Source organism: Ceratotherium simum, chromosome 29 (assembly GCF_057802395.1).
Source record: "Ceratotherium simum simum isolate JZ-2026a chromosome 29, ASM5780239v1, whole genome shotgun sequence".
Lineage (NCBI taxonomy): Eukaryota > Metazoa > Chordata > Mammalia > Perissodactyla > Rhinocerotidae > Ceratotherium > Ceratotherium simum.
In genome coordinates, this window is record NC_141928.1 from 40,064,600 (window position 1) to 40,082,678 (window position 18,079).

The 18,079-nt window shown below is 52.0% G+C and overlaps 3 protein-coding genes across 5 annotated transcripts; all 3 read left to right on the top strand.

Moving 5' to 3' along the window:
* Positions 1-200: 200 nt before the first annotated feature.
* FAM221B (family with sequence similarity 221 member B) lies at positions 201-9,567 on the top strand. The gene is given in 8 exon segments (XM_087419520.1): positions 201-678; positions 2,880-3,477; positions 3,620-3,763; positions 8,378-8,488; positions 8,668-8,865; positions 9,056-9,175; positions 9,326-9,438; positions 9,440-9,567. Coding segments are annotated over 7 exon segments (1,353 nt in total). The 5' UTR covers positions 201-678; the 3' UTR covers positions 9,509-9,567.
* Positions 9,568-12,471: 2,904 nt separating this feature from the next.
* On the top strand, positions 12,472-15,537 carry HINT2 (histidine triad nucleotide binding protein 2). Of its 3 annotated transcripts, none has more exons than XM_087419517.1 (5): positions 12,472-12,903; positions 13,886-14,026; positions 14,124-14,228; positions 14,334-14,406; positions 14,502-14,721. In XM_087419517.1, the coding sequence occupies exons 1-5, from the start codon at positions 12,838-12,840 to the stop codon at positions 14,627-14,629; spliced, it is 513 nt and encodes a 170-aa protein (XP_087275643.1). In that variant the 5' UTR covers positions 12,472-12,837; the 3' UTR covers positions 14,630-14,721. The 3 variants fall into 3 exon arrangements, with proteins under 3 accessions (XP_087275643.1, XP_087275645.1, XP_087275644.1); XM_087419519.1 differs by lacking the exon at positions 14,502-14,721 and adding an exon at positions 15,128-15,537 and having other exon boundaries at positions 12,473-12,903; XM_087419518.1 differs by having other exon boundaries at positions 12,478-12,903; positions 14,538-14,721.
* SPAG8 (sperm associated antigen 8) lies at positions 15,523-18,008 on the top strand. Its single transcript, XM_087419388.1, has 7 exons — positions 15,523-15,560; positions 15,663-16,341; positions 16,460-16,634; positions 17,140-17,185; positions 17,270-17,384; positions 17,507-17,569; positions 17,685-18,008. Exons 1-7 carry the CDS (start codon positions 15,523-15,525, stop codon positions 17,877-17,879), a joined length of 1,311 nt encoding a protein of 436 aa, XP_087275514.1. The 3' UTR covers positions 17,880-18,008.
* Positions 18,009-18,079: the final 71 nt, after the last annotated feature.

Sequence of the window (18,079 nt, forward strand, 5' to 3'; positions counted from 1 at the left end):
TGGTCCTGCTGGGCTCCGAGGACAGACTCCGCCCCTGCCCAGCTACCTGAGCCGGTGCCTGTCTCACCCCAACTGCGGAGACCCAATGCCCCCTCAGATCCTCACGGCCCCCACTGACCGCCCCACTGACATCTCGTAGGAACCCTATAAAGACCCTCACAAACCCAGACACAACGGGCGTCCCCACAGATGTCCGCAGACCCTACCCCGAGACTCTCACAGAAATCCCGCAAACCCCTTACAAGAAGTGAACTTTCTAGATTCGTCCCTTCCGGGTCCGATGCAGCCCCCTCAGGAGACCTCACCCACCCGGGAGGTGACCAGACTGCAGTTAGCACGGAGACTACTGGGCGTTCCGGTTGCCCTGGTGACGGATCCCTCCTCTCCCAGCCCGGGTTCTAGAGGCTTCAGTCAAACTCCTCCCTCATTGGCCCCGGAACCCCTTGTCCCTCCTCCCCGCAACCTTCCCCACATCTGGCCAGAGCTTCTTTGCGAATTTCTGCAGGTGTCCAGGTCCCCTTCCTAAGTCCTAGACTTGCAGGCAAGGCCTCTCACCACATAGCGCCTGCAGCCGGGGCTCAACCTCACTCAAGAGCCTTCCCTCCCTCGGGGCTAACACTCCCCCTTCAGACAAGATCCTGACCTAAGGACTTGTAAGGGCCAAGCCAAAGCCCAGAGGTATGTAGTTTCTCCAACGGTCCCTCTTCCAAACCCTCATCCCATTCCCCTCCTAACACCTCTGTCCCTCGCCACCTCAGTCTGATCCCCTCCCATTCTCTACTTTTCATCCTTCCCCTCCCCCTCCATCCAGTTTCTCCGCCCATTTCCTTCCTCCCCTTCTTCTTCCCCTTCCTCTCCTCCCATCCTCTGGTTCTTCACCCTCAGGTCCCTTTTTCCTCTTGCTGAATGTCTGATCATCTGCCTCCCCATCATCCTACCTTTCCCTCTACTTCCCGTCCCAAACTTCCCTTTGGAAAGGCTCTGATGAGCTTCAGTGATGTATTTAGTTTCTCTGGAGCATGGGGAGAAAGTCGGGAGCAGGGAGAGTTAAGGCTGGAATCCTTAGGCAGTGTTGCAAATGAGGACAGGTCTTGAATGTCAGAGCCAAGAAATTTGGACTTAATCCTTAGGCTGAGTCACTGAGTGTTTTTAAGCAAGAGAATGCCATGTTAGGTTTGCATTTTAGAAAGATCTGGATTGGGTCATTAAAGAGAACTAACCTCTTTTGGACATCCTTCCAAGATAACTTAGGCACACATCGCTTTCCACAGCATCCTGGGCTTACCCCAGCACAATACCAACTCTTTTTTATTGTCATTTTGGTTAACCTGTCTCCTTCTCAGATTTTGTGTGTGTGTGTGTGAGGAAGATCAGCTCTGAGCTAACATCCATTCCAATCCTCCTCTTTTTGCTGAGGAAGACTGGTCCTGGGCTAACATCGGTGCCCATCTTCCTCTACTGTATATTGGAGACCGCCACAGCATGGCCTGACAAGCGGTGCATTGGTGCACGCCTGGGATCCGAACCCGGGCCGCCAGCAGCGGAGCGCGCACACTTAACCGCTACACCACCGGGCCAGTGCTTACCTCCCCAGATTCTTTCAACTGAGCCCAGTGCTTAGCAAAGTGCCTGAGTAAAAGTGGAAGATTAGGCTCTTTATAAAAGTGTAAGTCGGGCTGGCCCGTGGCTTAGCGGTTAAGTGCGCGCGCCCCGCTACTGGCGGCCCGGGGTTCGGATCTCCGGGCGCGCACCTCCGCACCGCTTCTCCGGCCATGCTGAGGCCGCGTCCCACATACAGCAACTAGAAGGATGTGCAACTATGACATACAACTATCTACTGGGGCTTTGGGGGAAAAAAAAAAGGAGGAAGATTGGCAGTAGATGTTAGCTCAGAGCCGGTCTTCCTCAGCAAAAAGAAGAGGATTAGCATGGATGTTAGCTCAAGGCTGATCTTCCTCACAAAAAAATAAATAAAAGTGTAAGTTACATAAATCAATGAAAGAATGGGTGAGTGGATTAATATGCTGGGGAAGGCAGCAGATGGGCAAAGTTATTACATAATGCAGGTAGAAAATGATGAGAACTTGAACAAAATTGGAGGGAAAGGAGAGGAGAGAATGGATTTCGGGGATATTTAGAAGATAGGAAATGCAGTGCTTGCTACCTATTTGAAGATGAGGGCTGAGGGGAAAGGAGAAGACTAGGAGAATGCCCAGAGTTCAGTTTTGATGCCCTGTGGGACATCCATTTAGTGATGTCCAGCAAGCAGTTGGGTATGAGTGTGAAGTACAGGGATTTAAAGAAGTCTGAGCTGGAAATATGGATTTAGGAGTTATCAGCATATAGCTGGAAGTAGTTGAAGCTTTGAACATGAATGACATCATCAAGGGAGGGTGTATGTGGTCCCTAAACAAAACTAGACTATGGTCAGGGCTCTGCCTAATGCATCATGGCATCCTCCTGCACTCTTGGGAGCAAACTCCCACTTTGGCTTGTTACTCTCAGGCTGTGGAGTTCTAGAGACATCCATGGTCCTAAGCCATGTCCAGGACCCTGCTCTAGAACTGGCCAAGTTGCTATGTTCAGGCTCCCTCCTGGGTCATGGTCCTCTGCTACCATCTACTGATGGGATTCTGACTGCTTCAGCCTTGCAATCTTTAAGGTCTAGCTCCCTCACAACCCATAGCAACATGCTACGTGGGGTCTAGGCACATGGGTGAACCTCCTGGCACCATATCCTGACTCAGAGCTCATCTTGCTTCCCCTTATATCTCAGGTGCACTGAGAACCTTATCCTAATTCCATAACCGCCTGTGAACCCTGACTTGTAGACCCTCCAATCCCCAACCTAATGAAGCCTTACCCTATTCTACCACTAGATGGAAGCAGACAAGGTCACAGAAGAGCCTCATACCACCATGGATGCAGAGAAGCACCCCTCTTCAAAGAACCCCTCTGCCAAGGATTCACAGGAGCCCCCTATCCCTGAAACCCCTTTGGAGCCTTCCATCTCTGAGACTCCTTTAGAGACCCATACCTCTGAAACCCTTTTGGAGCCCTCCGTCTCTGAGACCTCTTTAACCTACTCTGTCTCTGAGATCCCCTTGGAGACCCCTATCCCTGAGACCCCACTGGAGACTCACTTCTCTAAGGTCCCAGAGAAACACCTTACTTTTCTTACCTTATCAGTAGGCCATGTCCCTGTGTCTTCCTCTGATGCTCTGAAGGAAGACCTCTTCTCCGAGTCTTCCTCCAGTGAGGTCTTGTGGACAAAAAGGTCCATCCAGACCTCTGAATCTGAGATCCTTCAAAAGGACTCCCGTTCAGGCCCTTCAACCCAGGTCCACTTGGACAGAGCAGAGAAGAGGGAAGAGGAAGGAGAGGATAAGGAGGGAGTGGATGCCACTGACAGCACTGCTCACACAGCTCAGCCTGCGCACCTACTGGGCAAGAAGAAGGGGAAGAAAGGAGTTAGCCGTAATTGCTCCTGCCCTGTTCCATGTTCTCATCACTGTCTCTCACCTGCCCCAGGGGGACTGGGTTACTCTTTGACCTGGCCCCTTCTCTTAGTTTTAGGGCCTCCTCACTTCCCCTAGGTTACTCAGCCCTCCCTTCCCAGGGTACACAGTCCACCCAGTGGTCCCTGCTAAGCAGGCAGAGTTGGCAGAAGTTGCTAAGGCAATGCACAGAGAGAAGTTTGGTGCACAGGTGAATCATCTTTTCCAGTGGGAGAAGAATGCAGCCCTGAATGCCATCCAGACAGGTGAGCCCAGGTACCCTTTCAGAGGCCTGTGACAGGCCCATGGCCCCTCCAATCCAACAGGATCTGGGAACCTGCCCACTCAATGGATAGCTGACCCTTGTGGAAATGGCAATGACATCTGCCTAGAATCTGGGAGGGGAGCAGGCAGGGGGGCCAAGGTGGATGGCATGGATGAAGACAAAAAGTAGGGATATTCATATAAAGCGCAGGTAGGGACAGGTGGCTGAACTAAAATTGTTAAAAATAGAAGAGCCACAGGTCAGCCCCACATCTAGGGCTAAAATAGCCTGCACCAAACAGACCCTAAGGCAGAGATGGCCCAGGACCCTGGACAGTCTCCAGGAAACTTGTTGCTCTGACATGGCAAAAGGCCTTAGTCCCCTTGGTGGAACTCCATTAAAAGGCTGTCACTCCTGCTGCCAGACCCATGATCACCTGGGTACCCAAAAGCTGTGAGTCTCCTCACCAAAGGGGAGGGTCATATCTTCTAGCCCTGTTGGTTCCCAATCTTAGCCCAGAATTAGTACTCTTGACAGTCCTGTTAGTGGCATGCTGTGCTTATCTGTGTCTGTATATAAACGGTGTGCAGAGGTCCTGTGTGAAAACGTGCCCTCCTGTGTGTGAGCATGTGTGCCTGTGTTACTGAACTTCATATCTATAGAGATTATCTTCAGGGCCGGCCCCATGGCTTAGCAGTTAAGTGCGCGTGCTCGGATACTGGCGGCCCGGGTACGGATCCCGGACGCGCACCGACACACCGCTTCTCCGGCCATGCTGAGGCCGCGTCCCACATACAGCAACTAGAAGGATGTGCAACTATGACATACAGCTATCTACTGGGGCTTTGGGGGAAAAATAAATAATAATAAAAATATAGAGAGAGATTATCTTCAGTAAGAGGGCCACCCTGACCTGCCATGAGGATTCTGGGGTTTCTAGACTGAATTCAGTAGATGTCTCTGCATTTATTTTGGTCTTTCCTTCTTCCTTTCCCCTTATGATGGGAGTAGAGTTACGTAGAAACTAGATGGGTCTAAGATATAAAGAGAGCCAGGTAATTCTATGACCTACCCTCCTCCATGTGATTTGCTTTCCTCAATCCCACTCAGGGACCCACCCCTCCACCCCTGGCCAAGAAGTCACAGTGATCTCACTTGCTTCTCAGTCTCAACTCAGGCATTGAAACAGCTTTGTTTGCTTATTTTAACATCTTCTGTCACTCTTACTTATTCTTCTTTCAAATGCAGGGTCTGTTCAGTCCCCTCATTCTCCTTCTCAGAACCTCCTGTCTACTCCCCACTCTTCAAGGCCACTGCACTTCTTCAGATTGAACTTCTCCATTTTCTTGTTTAAACAGGCACTTCTAGGGGCCTGCCCTGTGGCGTATCGGTTAAGTGCCTGTGCTCCCCTGCTGGCAGCCTGGGTTCGGATCCTGTGCACACACCGACGCACCACTTGTCAGGCCATGCTGTGGCGGCATCCCATATAAAGTGGAGGAAGATGGACACAGATGTTAGCCCAGGGCCAGTCTTCCTCAGCAAAAAGAGGAGGATTGGCATGGATATTAGCTCAGGGCTGATCTTCCTCACAAAAAAAAGAGAGAGAGAGAGAGGAAAAAAAAAAAACAGGCATTTCTATACAGAAATTTAAGTGTCATTTCAATCCTGAACAAAGATATTTGGGGTTCCCTTCTAATATTGGGACCTTCAGTTGCTGGAGAATCAACATATGTGCTGTGTAGAGAAATATCAAGTCTAAGCTTTTCTTTTATCATTCAGCATTTATTGAGCACCAACTATGTGCCAAGCATTGAGCTAGCTGTGGAGGTGATGTTGTGTGCTGGTGGGGCTTCAAAGACAAATCCCTCAAATAATTTGCACTCTATGAGAGACACCAAGAAATAAAGGACAATTATAGTTCATTCTAATAATTGCTATGGTCGAGGTCAGCCCAGAGTACTGCACAAGCAGAGAAAAGGGGCATCCAATCTTGGGGGCTCGGGGAATAAGCCTTGGAAGGGATGACTTCTCAGCTGAAATCTGTAAGCTAAGCAAGAAGAGGCAGACAGGTAAAAAGTGGGTAAGGTGAGACATGACAGGGCAAGGCACCAGGAGGAAACAGTGAGGAATGCAGTATGCCTGCTGTAGAGTGTGAGGCAGAGTAGCCCAGCCCAGCTCTGGAAGGGCAGAATTGTGCAGGCATTTCTGTGCCAAGCTCAAAAATTGGAATTATATCCTGAGGGCAACTGAGAGTCACTAAAAGATTTTAAATGAGACAATAACATGAACAGATTTGTGTTTTTGAAAGATCACTCTGGCAGTAGGATAGACTGGAGACAGGAAGATTATACTGTGGGGCACCAGTAATAATCCAGGTAGGAAATGGATGGGTGGAGGTGGACAGAAGCAGATAGATTCAAGGAATGCTAAGAAGGTCAACTGAGCTTTTGATCATTGGATGTGTAGGATAAGAGAGAGGGCCATGCCTGGAATGACATCTAGGTTTTTGGCTTAAGTAACTGATTAGATGATGGTGCCATTAACTGAATGCCTAAAACAGAGTAGATGCTTGAACAGAGGACAAAGCATGGGGGCCAGGTTTGGAAGGAATAATTGGATATAACACATTTGAAGTGCTCGTGGGACATCCTGGTGAGAGAGCCTAGTAGACAGCTGGCTATATGCGTCTGAAGCTCAGGAGAGAGGTCTGGGCTAGAGACATCTTTCATGTGAAGACAGCTGTATATTGTGTGGTGCTGGCTAAGCATTAAGAGATGTTATCATGCAAATGTGATTATGTGATCATGGAATGGAGTGTGTTGTACAGAGTCAAAATGGCATCCCAGATAATGTCTCCTCCCCCTGCCAATCCTTGTCCATTCATAACAGGAAGAGGATTTGGAATCAGGGAAGAGTGGAGGGCCCAACTCTGCAATACACAGCCAGATGTCAAGTTTCCCACTTTAAGGGCACTGACACCTGTACCAGAGTCTGAGGTGTAGTTGCCAGTCTCCCTATTCAAACTGCAGTCTTCTTCATCTGAAAGCTGGGCACTGACTCCCACATCAGTGCTTGGACTTGACTCTCCCAGGCCCTCAGGCCGGGCCTTGATCTATGGGCACTGACCTTTGTTCACCTCCATACCTCACCTGATCATCTAGTGCATCCTGCTACTCTGCACAGAGTTCAGAATTCCTTTAGTGGAATCCTGGCCCCCATCCACCCCATTGTGACTCTGCCTACCCTGTACTTTCCACCAAGCCTCCCTGGTGTAATGAGGCCTCCCTGGTGTAATGAGGCACTGGCACTACAGGCTGCCAGGCTCAAGACAGAAGCAGCAAAGCCGAAAGCCACATCTGGACAGAGTTCAGACCCTGAGGGACCATGGGTAAGACAAGAAAGTTTTAAGCGACCTAGTCTGACAAGTAGGCACAGAATTGTGGATTGTGGCCCTGGAGAGTGTCAAAGACCAGAGGACACTAACTTTCTCATCCTCCTTATGGAACTTCAGGGTTATGCCTGGAATACCAGGTCTCTCTTCCTTCCTGAAGGAAGTTGCTCATTCACTTATTCAGTCAAGCAGTCTATGTTCTCTGCTCACCTATTTTGTGCCAGGCCCTGTGCTGGGACTAGAGATATAGATTAAAAGGCAGGAATACAAGTGAACAGTCCATTATAATGCATTGTACTGTGGTAAGAATAGCACACAGTGCCATGGAAGGCAAGAGGAGGGGCCCCTAGACAGACAGGGGAAGTCAGGGGCAACTTTTTGGTGAAGGTAACACTTCATTGCAGCCTTTAAATGGGAATAAAAGTCGTACAGCTGAAGGTCCCACTCCATGGGGACTCATACAGGATTCTTGGCTAGAAGTTGGGGTACTCTCAGCTCTCATGGAGGATGAGAAAATCTGAATAGGAAGTGCTCTCTGGTTCTCCTCCCACATTTACACCTACTCCTTTCTCCTGACCCTTGGAGAGCCATGGGCAGCCCCTCTCAAGTTCATAGAGGGCATTAGTTCAATAACACCAGGAACACAGAAGAGAAGTATGAAGGTGCCAGCCTGGAGAAGTGGGCCCTCCTCCTGGCCCCAGGGCTGCTCAATTCCTCCTCCTCTTCAGATCTCTTCAACAACCATGCTCCTTAGGAGCCAATCCCCGCCATCTACTCTACACCTGGCCAGTCATCTTCCCTTTCCCTCACCTTAGACACTTCAAGGAAACAAAGCAAAGTTGGGCTCTAATGTGGGGAAGGGAGGAGATGAGAATTCCCACAGTCACAGAGAACTCGGCGAGATTCATGTTCATCTCCAAACAAAATTTCATTTATCATCTTCCTGTTCAGAAATTGGAGACTGTCTTCAGTCATCTCTGACAGGCTGACGGAGATGTAGTGGATCGTAGGGTGGGAAGGGGACTGAAAACACTTGTGGGGTGATGAGAATACCTTGAGGAACAGAGAGTAAAGGGGTATGGATGGGGACTCATGGGTGGAGAGGAATACACCTGGGGGAGAGGTGAGCCCCCCACCCTGAGGAGATAGGTGGGAACACTTAGGGGGAGCTTAGGCTATTTTTCCTCCTCACTTTTCCTTATTATTCAATCCCTCCACACTCAGGCCTCTACATTGGCTGGCGCTGCCCCCATTATCTATGGGACTGTTTTCGGATTGGGGATGAGTCCAAGTGCTTTTGTGGACACTTGTTGAGAGAGCACCAGATCATTTCAGGTAGGGAGAACTGACCAGCCCCTGTCAGTGGGGAGGGATAACTTGTACTCTGTCATGTGTTGGGATGGATGAGAGGAAGTGTGTGTGTGTGGGTATGGGGGAAGAGGTTAGTATGGGGAGGCCAGACCCTATCAGGTGCTGGTCTAATCCTACCAACCATCCCCATTGCCCCCATGTAGACATATCCGTGCCCTGCAATGTGGGCCAGTGCCGCTGCCTCATGTTCTGTTTTATCCCATCATGCCCAGAGGAGGTGGGTGAGTTCTGGCTCAAAAGACGGGCCACTTTTGACCCCAAGGCCTGGAGAGCCCAATGTCGCTGTAAACACAGCCACGAAGACCACGCAGCTACCAGGTCCCATCCCTGTAGGGTTAAAGGTACCTTCTAGGGCAAGGAGGGTATGAGGGTGGGCATGGGTAGGGATAGGATGCAAATACCTTGGGGGCAAGGATGGGGGAGCTGGGAGGAGGGATGGGTTTGTGGTTGGTGAGGAAGAGATGAGAATGTAGTCAGCCCATGGGGAAGCCCCAATTCCCTATACTTTTCTTGGCGGCCCCCTTACCCTAGGCTGTTGCTGCAACTTCTTTGAGTCTAATTTCCTCTGTGCGGCCTGTGACCGGTGCTGGGAGGAACACGAGACTTTCTTTGAGACTAAGGAGACCCGGCGACAAGGAGGGAGGCCTCACGGTGAGGGGGCAACCTGGAACAGGGGGCCACTCTGGGGTCTGTAGTCAGAAGGTCAGGCAGGAAGGTGCTGCCACCCTCAACCATCCCATCCTGGAGTACCTCACTCCCTCACCCCCTGCATCCCATACCTGCACTGGTTTCCGCCCCCAGGAGCAGACTATGTGCCTTTTGCAGAGATGCCTACCCTCCAAGAAGCCATCATCAGCAACTCTGACTTCAAGACCCTACAGAAGCAGGGGCCCTCTGGCCGTCTCAGCTCCCAACCCTAGTTCCCCTGTGCTCCCTGGCCCACGCAGCCTCCGGCCTGGCCCTACATCTGACCCCTGCACCTGACCCTTTCACCTCTGCTCTTTCATCCTCCAGGAACAGACACTGTCAACACCTGGCACAGGCCTCTGTGAGCCTGGCCCAGATCAGCAATAAAAGGGAAGCCGCTGGGATCTGACCTGGCTCTGTATGGGGCAGATAGGGCCCAGCCCAGGGATAGACACTCCAGGACATTCAAGTCAGCACCTACTGGGGGCGAGGGAGAGCACCACGCAGGAGAGAGGCTGGATCCAGCCATCTGCCTCCACCACACCCACATTCAGCCTGCCAGCTCTGGCATCAGAAGGAGAGAGTGGCTTCAAGGGAGCCAAGGAGGGAGGGGTTTTCAAGAAGGATAGAGTGAGCAGTGATGTTAGATGCACCTGGGGGCTCCAGTAAGATAAAGACTGGAAAGTGTCCATTGGATTTTGCAATTAGAAGGCCTTTGGGGACGTCAGAGAGTGTGGTTTCAGTGGTGCAGTGGAGGCAGAAACCAAACAGCAGTGAACTTGAAGGAGTTTCTTTAAGAAGCTTGGATAAAAAGAGCAGGAGAGAAGTCAGACAATTTCCAGAGGGCGAAGTGGAGTCAAGGAAGCATTTTTTTAGGAAGGAAAAGGGGAAGGGGCCAGTAGAGAAAAATACCTTGAAGGATACAGAAGAGAAAGAGAGATGCCTGGTGAGACAAGACCCCAGAGATGGAGGGAGAGGATGAGGTCCAGGCAAAGGTGAAGGGGTTCGCTGTGCACAGGAGAAACACCATTTCCTAAGACCAAGAGGAAGGAAGGAAGAAAGGATGGGGCCTTTATGGAGCTGCAGGGAGCGGGATCTTGTGGAAGTTCCCCTGTGAAGTAGGAGACAAGGTCAGTTGCTGGTGAGGGAGGAAAGGGATAAGAGTGGGGAATAGGAGACAGGAAGAGAGGGGTGAAGGTTTGGGAAGACTAATGTGGGGAACTGGAGAAAAACCTGATCAGTGGGTAGTGGAGGATTCAGGTACAGTTGGAAGCAGGAACGCAGAGAAGCAGAGAAGCAAAATACTTAGATTAAGTGGTGATGGGAGGGTGTTGGGGAGGATGATCAGGAAAATAAGGTAAAAGAAGGCTTGAGGATGTGGAGGGAGCTGACCATACAAATAGGGAAAGAAAGCGAAGCCAGGAAGCAACTGACAAGTTGAAAAAAGGAGCAGTCAAAGGAATAGAAGTCTCTAATGAGGTCTAGTAGCAGATGTGGTGGCGGGAACTAAAGCACAGGAGGCAGTGGCCAGAGCTGCAGAGCACTGCAGCGTTCAGATGAGAGCAGCTGTGAGTGATCACAAGGGCTTGGAGTAAAGAAGACTGTGGGCCAGGGGCCAAAATCAGTGAATGTAGGTGAGTGACTAGGAAGCCCATAGATGATTCTTATGGGGAGTAGGAGATCCTGACACTAATGGGCTCTGTGAGCCTAGGGAAGTCACTTTCCCTCTCTGGGCCTTAGTTTCTGGATCTGTAAAATAGGAATAATCTCTGTGCTACCTGCTCTCTATGAGAACCCAAAGAAATAATCAAAGTGCCTTGTCCTCACCTAATCCTCCTGGCTGGTTTCCTTCCTCTTCCTAGGTCACAGCTCCTCTATCTCTTGCCCTTCTCGGGGGCAGCTCTAGGGGCTGCTGCTGTCCCAGGGGCATCGCAGAGAACTGCAGCCTCTGGGGCAAAGAGAAAAGGCCAGTCTACATTTCCTCATGTTTCGGGAGGTCGTCTATCCTTCGAAGGGAAGGAGTGCAACCTGGACTGCTGGAACTCCTGAGGGAAATTACAGGTTCAGTGTCTGCTCTGTGGAGGAGAATGGACTTTCTAATAATAATATGGCTATACAAAAGGGATCATTCCTCTCTCCGGAAGTAAAGAGTTCTTCATTCCTGGTTACATGCAATTAGCACCACGATGACCATGCACTAAAACTAATTCAATTAATAGTCAACAATAGAGGAATGGTTACTATGATAAACTCATTCAAGGAAGTATTATGCAGCCATTACAAAGTATATTTACATAGATTATGCACTAACATGGAAAACTGTAAGTGCAATAAGAATATGCAGCACATATGTATTATATATTATGAAAGGAAATGAAACACCAAATGTTATTCATTCCACAAATAATTATTGAGCACCTATATGTGTCAGGCCATGTGCTAAAAAAACCCTAAAGATACAGTGGTGACTTTTGTCCTGTGTGTTAAACGTCAGACTAAAACTTACCTGGTGTGAGTATATTAGCATTTTATGACCCTATGTTTCTTATGTCAAAAATATATATTCCAGCAGACCTAAGTAAACTTCTGACAGAGCCATGACGCATTTCCCTTGTCCTTCAAACCTGACTCACTGAAAATGCCAGGCACAGACCTGACCGTATCACACACCTTTTCTGATTAGGCAAGAACGCTGGATACACATTCCTTTGCTTATTAGTCGTGCGGCAAAGATAGGACACTCCCGCCCCGGCTCGTAAAGAAAAACGCAAAAAACGCCGTGAAAACAAACTGCAGAATCTTTCCTCTTGGGGTGAATGTGTTAACAAGAACATAAATCATGGAGGAATTGCCCTTAGATGAGTAAGTTAAAATCTTTGAAATGCTTAAGGGGCTGAAACTGCCCTTGTGGGGAAAACGCTGGGTATCTATCCCACCAGTTAAAAAAAGACCCCCTTCCACTTCACCGCCAGCCGCGGCAGTCTCGCGTCCTCCACCCGCCCCTGCCCTCTGGTACTCCTAAGGCCTTGGACTCCAGGTTAGCGGTTGTTCCTGGGCCAATCAGCGCCGAGAGCCCTCAGAACCCCGCCCTCCTCCTGCCCAATGCGGTGAAAGGGTCTGCAGTCTCAGAGCCGCCCTCGCCCCGCCCATCGGTGGGGCCAGCCCTGAGTGGGAGGAGCCACGAGAAAGCCCCGCCCACTCAGGAGCCGCGACCGAGGCGCGGCGGGTGTTGTGAGTCAGAGCCAATTGGAGGGCGTTCCTCTTTGGGTCCTTCGGTCCTGCCGCTGTAGTGAGAAATTACCTCAGAGCGAAACTAGCTCTGGCATCCCGCGGGACAGGGACTTGCACGCTGACTAGAGGACGAAGCCAGCGGAGTGGAGGAAGGGCCCTCGAGTTGGCGTCGGAAGCCAGTGGGATGAAAAGATCCTGGCGCTGCGGTGGCGGGGCGCCAGCGCAGCGGACTGTTCCACCGTCCGGGAGCAGGGCCGGCGCGCGGACCCCAGAGCGCCCCCCGGTGGGGCGGCAGCGCGCTCCCGGCCTGCGGAGCCAATGGCCGCGCTCGCCCGCTCTCGCGGCCCCGCCTCGGGCCGGCCGCCGGCCGCTGAGGCTCTCGCGGTGGACGGAAGATGGCGGCCGCGGCGGTGCTGGCCGCCGGGCTGCGCGGGGCGCGCAAGGCTGTGGCGGCCGCGCAGGTGAGCAGTGGCGGCGGGGGCGAGGAGGGGTCCCGCGGGGTCCGACGGCCTCCGGGGCCGCCTTCCTCCCCGGCTGCCCAGACGGCGCATCCTGCGGCCTCGCGGAGACGGAGCCCGAGCGCCCAGCAGGGACGCTGCCCTTCCCGAGGCGCAAGCTCCAGGGCTGTGCGGCAGGCCGGATGGGTGGTCGCGGCAGCCGCTCCGAAAGCCTTGCTGCGGGGGAAGCGAACGGGCGCCGAGAGCGGGACGGGGTCGGCGCGGCAGCCTGTGCAGCCCCGCTGACCGGGCGCCCGCCCCGCCAGCCCCCGCGGCGCCCCTGCAGGAGTGCGCTTGCTCTCCCGGAGCCCGCCGCCGCCCCCTTGGGCCCGGGCCTTCCGCGGGGCGCTGGTGTTAACCTCTCGTTTCCCCACTCGCCGGAGCGGCTCCAGGGGGCCTCCCACCCTCGTCTCCCTCAGTGTGGCAGCACTGACCAGCCTTCTCTGAGCCCCTGGCAAACTGGGGCTTCCCTACTCTCAATCCCCTGGCGCTGGAGTTGCTGAGTTCACTTAACTCTTCCCTCCACTGATTCAAGAGACTGGAGTTAAAATTCACTGTAAGAGGTCAAATGTGAGACCCAGACGCCCTCGTGTCAAACAGAGCAATTGTATTAAAACCTGAATAAAACAAGTAACACGGCTTAAAGATCAGAAAACAAGTAATGGAAATAAGTGGAAACTTATTAACAAGGTGAGAGTAAATGGAAGGAGCTCCAAGTGGTCTTAAGAAGTGATGCAAATCACCCCCTTTATTTTATAGTTGAAGCCGAGAAAAGGGATTTATATAAGATATTTCAATGGTAAACTAGGAACTGGGACCTAAGTCTCCAGGTTCTCTTTCTGGATCCTTTCCCCTGAACAGATTTTTATTTTACCTGCGATCCCTGAGAGTACATGGGAGAGCTATTGCCAACTCCTTCCCTGGGGTGTGTCTGACCCACCTTCAGGTCCGAGGAGCTGCAGGTGTGACTGATGGGAATGAAGTGGCCAAGGCCCAGCAGGCAGCTCCTGGGGGAGCAGCCCCAACCATCTTCTCCCAGATCTTGGATCGAAGCCTCCCAGCTGACATTCTGTATGAGGACCAGCAGGTGGGGTGCCCTTAGGACCCATCCCCTTAGGAATTTCATAGATACCATCCAGCTTGTTGAAGTAACATGGTGGCCTCTGGCCTGTCACTGCTCCCAGTGTCTCGTATTCCGTGATGTGGCCCCTCAGGCTCCTGTGCACTTCCTGGTCATTCCTAAGAAGCCCATTCCTCGGATTAGCCTGGCTGAAGAAGGAGACCAGCAGGTGGGAAGAACAGGGCAAAGTTTTGGCTGGGGGGAGCCCTAGACTTAGCTAGAGGTTTTGCTTCTTGAGAATGAAGCCATCTGTTTCTCTCCCCTTTGCCTGTAGCTTCTAGGACACCTTCTCCTTGTGGCCAAGGAGACAGCAAAGGCTGAGGGGCTGGGAGATGGATACCGACTTGGTGAGTGACTTTTGGCCCTTGAGCCCCTCACCTGTGAATTCTCATACCTGCCCCTCAATGTGATCTTCATTCTTTGACCTTTCCCATGATCCCAGGATCCCATGATCCCCTAACCCCAAGCTCCATTTCAGTGATCAACGATGGGAAGCTGGGTGCACAATCTGTGTATCACCTGCACATTCATGTACTTGGGGGCCGACAGCTCCAGTGGCCTCCAGGTTGAAGCTACCAACTGATGAAGGACCCCAGGCCCAGATGCTTGGTTGGGGTGGGGAAAAAGGGACCCTGTGATGCTAATAAACTTGCTCTTTCTCAGTTTTGGATTGCTGTTTTAAATACATGAAGACATACCACAAATGGGAAAGAAAACTGATTCGAGGCTATGATTCTCCTTGACTATGGCCTGAGTGAGACACTAAAGAGGCCTACCCTGTAATTGAAGGAGCGTTTGCCTATATAGATCTTAAGTCCTCATAACTAGTGGTCCACCTGGGACAAGCTCTTAGAAAAGTAGCAGTAGGAATAAGCCTGAATGTGTAGAAGAGTCTGAAACCCAGGAGTGAGAATTATGCAATCCTGACCCTTATTCAGATGCCAAGACAAATTCTAAGGGGGTCTGGAGGAGGATGGTCAATGTGATGGTCTTTTATTGGAGAAGTAATCACACCAAAAAAGCTGCTACCCTTTTACTAATCCCATGTCTCACCGTTTTGCTTTTAAGCTGTTGTCTGACATTTTCATCCTTAAAAATTTTGAGAAGACTCCCTCCACTTTTGAGAATGAACTAAGGGAAACTACTGTTGCCCTCACACAAACACCAAGTAGGCTTTTGTCTGATGCCACAGCCCTGTGCCTGTCTCCAACACAAAGAACCACTTTAGAAAGTCGCCAAGAACCGTGCTTGGGTGTGGAGGGCGAGGCCATAGGCCAGCGGAACCTTAAAAGCCGGGCTGAGGCGGATTGGAGTCCGGACGGAAAGCGGGCCTTCCAGACCGCACCAGGTTTACGACTTCCGCCCCGCAGAGAATTTGCCTCCGAGTCCGCCCAGCTCTCGTTCTGCGCAGTCTCTGGAATTGTTTGCCATCTCTATGGCAACCCGGTAACTGGTGTCTGAAGATGGAGACAGTCGAGTGTACCGCGGGGTCGCTGTTGCGGTGAGAGCCGCAGCTCTGGCTGCAGGCATCAGGGGACAAGGAAGGTCGGCGGACTTCCTCTGCTGCGCTTTTGACAACTTGGACACATTGGCTTTCTTTCAGATCTGTAGACGCACAGTCCCGCTCCGAACGACTAGGGCCCACTTTGGAACCGTTTCCTTCTTCTGATGGCAGTCCTAAGTCGGCCCTGGCAGCCACAACCACAGCAGCTGCCTCCACCGCCAAAGAAGCTGTGTTATCTGCAAAGACACCAGCGCCCTACTCTGAGCAGAGCCTTCTCATGGAGCCCTCTTCTGACAGTCGTCTTGGGGAGCCCAGCACTGGACCCAGCTTTACCCACCAGACAGGCCATGGGAGACTTGGCTTTGAGCCTGCCTATGTTCCCTGTATTGCTCAGGATCCCTGTACTACAAATGATCTTAGCTCTAGCCCTGGCCCTGTTCCTGGCTCCACTTCTGTTCCTGGCCGTGGCTCTGACCCTGGCTGTGGCTCTGGTCGAGGCACTGGTCCTGCCTCTAGGCATAGTCTAGGCTGTGGCCATGACCCTGAGCACAGCCCCTACACTCGTCCAAGCTTTAGGAACCCCAGGGCAGATCTGGTCCCTCCCTGGGGTCACCACAGCCACTGGGAGCCTCAGAAACAACAACCCTGGAAATGTTTGCAAGTCTCAGAACCTGGTGCCCGAGGGCTATGGAAGCCCCCTGAGATTGAAGGAAAACATAAGGTCCCCAATGAAACGTTGCCTCGGGGCCAGTGCCTTCTCCACAACTGGGAAGAGGAGGTATTAAGGTTTGAATTTGCTCCCTTTGCTTGCAGGCTGCCCCCAGTTTCCTGGGGGAGTTTATGTTGAGGGTGGGTGCCAGAAGGCATCTCATGGTCACTCAACTTGGGACCCACAGAGAGCCACCAACCACCTGGATCAAGTCCCAAGCATGCAGGATGGCTCTGAGAGTTTCTTCTTCCGACGTGGACACCAGGAACTACTGACCCTGCAGCTACAGTCCCCCATGCCCTTCACCACCACCCAGAAAGACTCATACCAGTCCCTGGGAAACCACCATCAGCCAATTCGAGGTGTGAAGCATAAGAGAATGGGCCATAATGAGTCTATTAGTCAGAGATAAAAGGAAGGAATTTCTGGTGGGGCTGTGGATTGTCGGATGGATATAAGGGCAAAACCCCATGATTTTCCTTCCTTTTCTCAAATTTTTTTCTTCTGAGCCTGCTTTTTTTTTGGTGAGGAAGATCAGCCCTGAGCTAACATCCGTGCTAATCCTCCTCTTTTTGCTGAGGAAGACTGGCTCTGAGCTAACATCTATTGCTAATCCTCCCCCCTTTTTTTTTCCCCAAAGCTCCAGTAGATAGCTGTATGTCATAGTTGCACATCCTTCTAGTTGCTGTATGTGGGACGCAGCCTCAGCACGGCCGGAGAAGCGGTGCGTCGGTGCGCGCCCAGGATCCCAACCCGGGCTGCCAGTAGCAGAGCGCGCGCACTTAACCGCTAAGCCACGGGGCCGGCCCCTGAGCCTGCTTCTTAACCAGCCTCCCCTACTCTTGTCCATTTCCTGCCCTCCCGCAGGGAAGCGTGAAGCCATGCTGGAGATGCTCCTACGGCACCAGATCGGGTGAGAGGCTGGGTAAAGGGAAAAGGGGAGGAGGAAGACAAAAACCAGGGGAGACTGGCCTTCATACCCCCAAGTTCTGTACAGTAAAGAGGTGCAGGCAGAGCAGGAACCCACAAGGAAGAACTGTGAGGTTGAGTCTGTGACACACCATGACTACCGAAAGGAGCTGATCCAAGTAGGGCCTCCTGCCCCAACAAAGGTGAGAAGCCATCCCACCCTGCTTGTACAGCTGGGCTCTGAAGGGCTGTGGGAAAGCAGCAGGCCCAGAGACTGAGAGAGGCAGCTTCAGGCCAAGAGTTATTCAGTATCTCTCCCTCACAGCCTCACGACTACCGTCAGGAGCAGCCTGAAACCTTCTGGATACAGAGGGCACCACAGCTACCGGTGTGTGAGGGTGATCGGGTGTTGGGAGTGGGGGAAAAGAAGGCAAGGAAGAGGCTGTTCTGTTCTCGCTTGGCGGCGAGCCATGGGATCTGTCCTCATTCTGGCCCTCCTCCAGGGTGTCAGTAACATCAAGACACTGGACATGCCATTCCGGAAGAACTGCAGCTTCTCAACACCAGTGCCTTTGTCTCTGGGGCAGCCTTTGCCCTATGAACCTGAGAATTATTCCCACCAGTTGGGAGAAATATCTTCCCTTGCCTGTCAGGGAGGAGGGCCGAAGGGTGGAGGGGGTAGAACTACTCCTGTCTAAGGGTAGAGGAGGGAAGTGGGATGTGGAATATGGAATCTATTTCTGTCTGGACTGGAGAGGTGGGGAGGAAGTGGATTCTGTCTGTGTTTGGTGAAGGGGCTTGACATAAAGGGTTCTCTCTCATCCTGAGACTGCTAATTTAGTGATTCTGTGAGTTACTGTGTCCATACCCCATAAGCTTTCCTTGGAGTTGCCCCCAA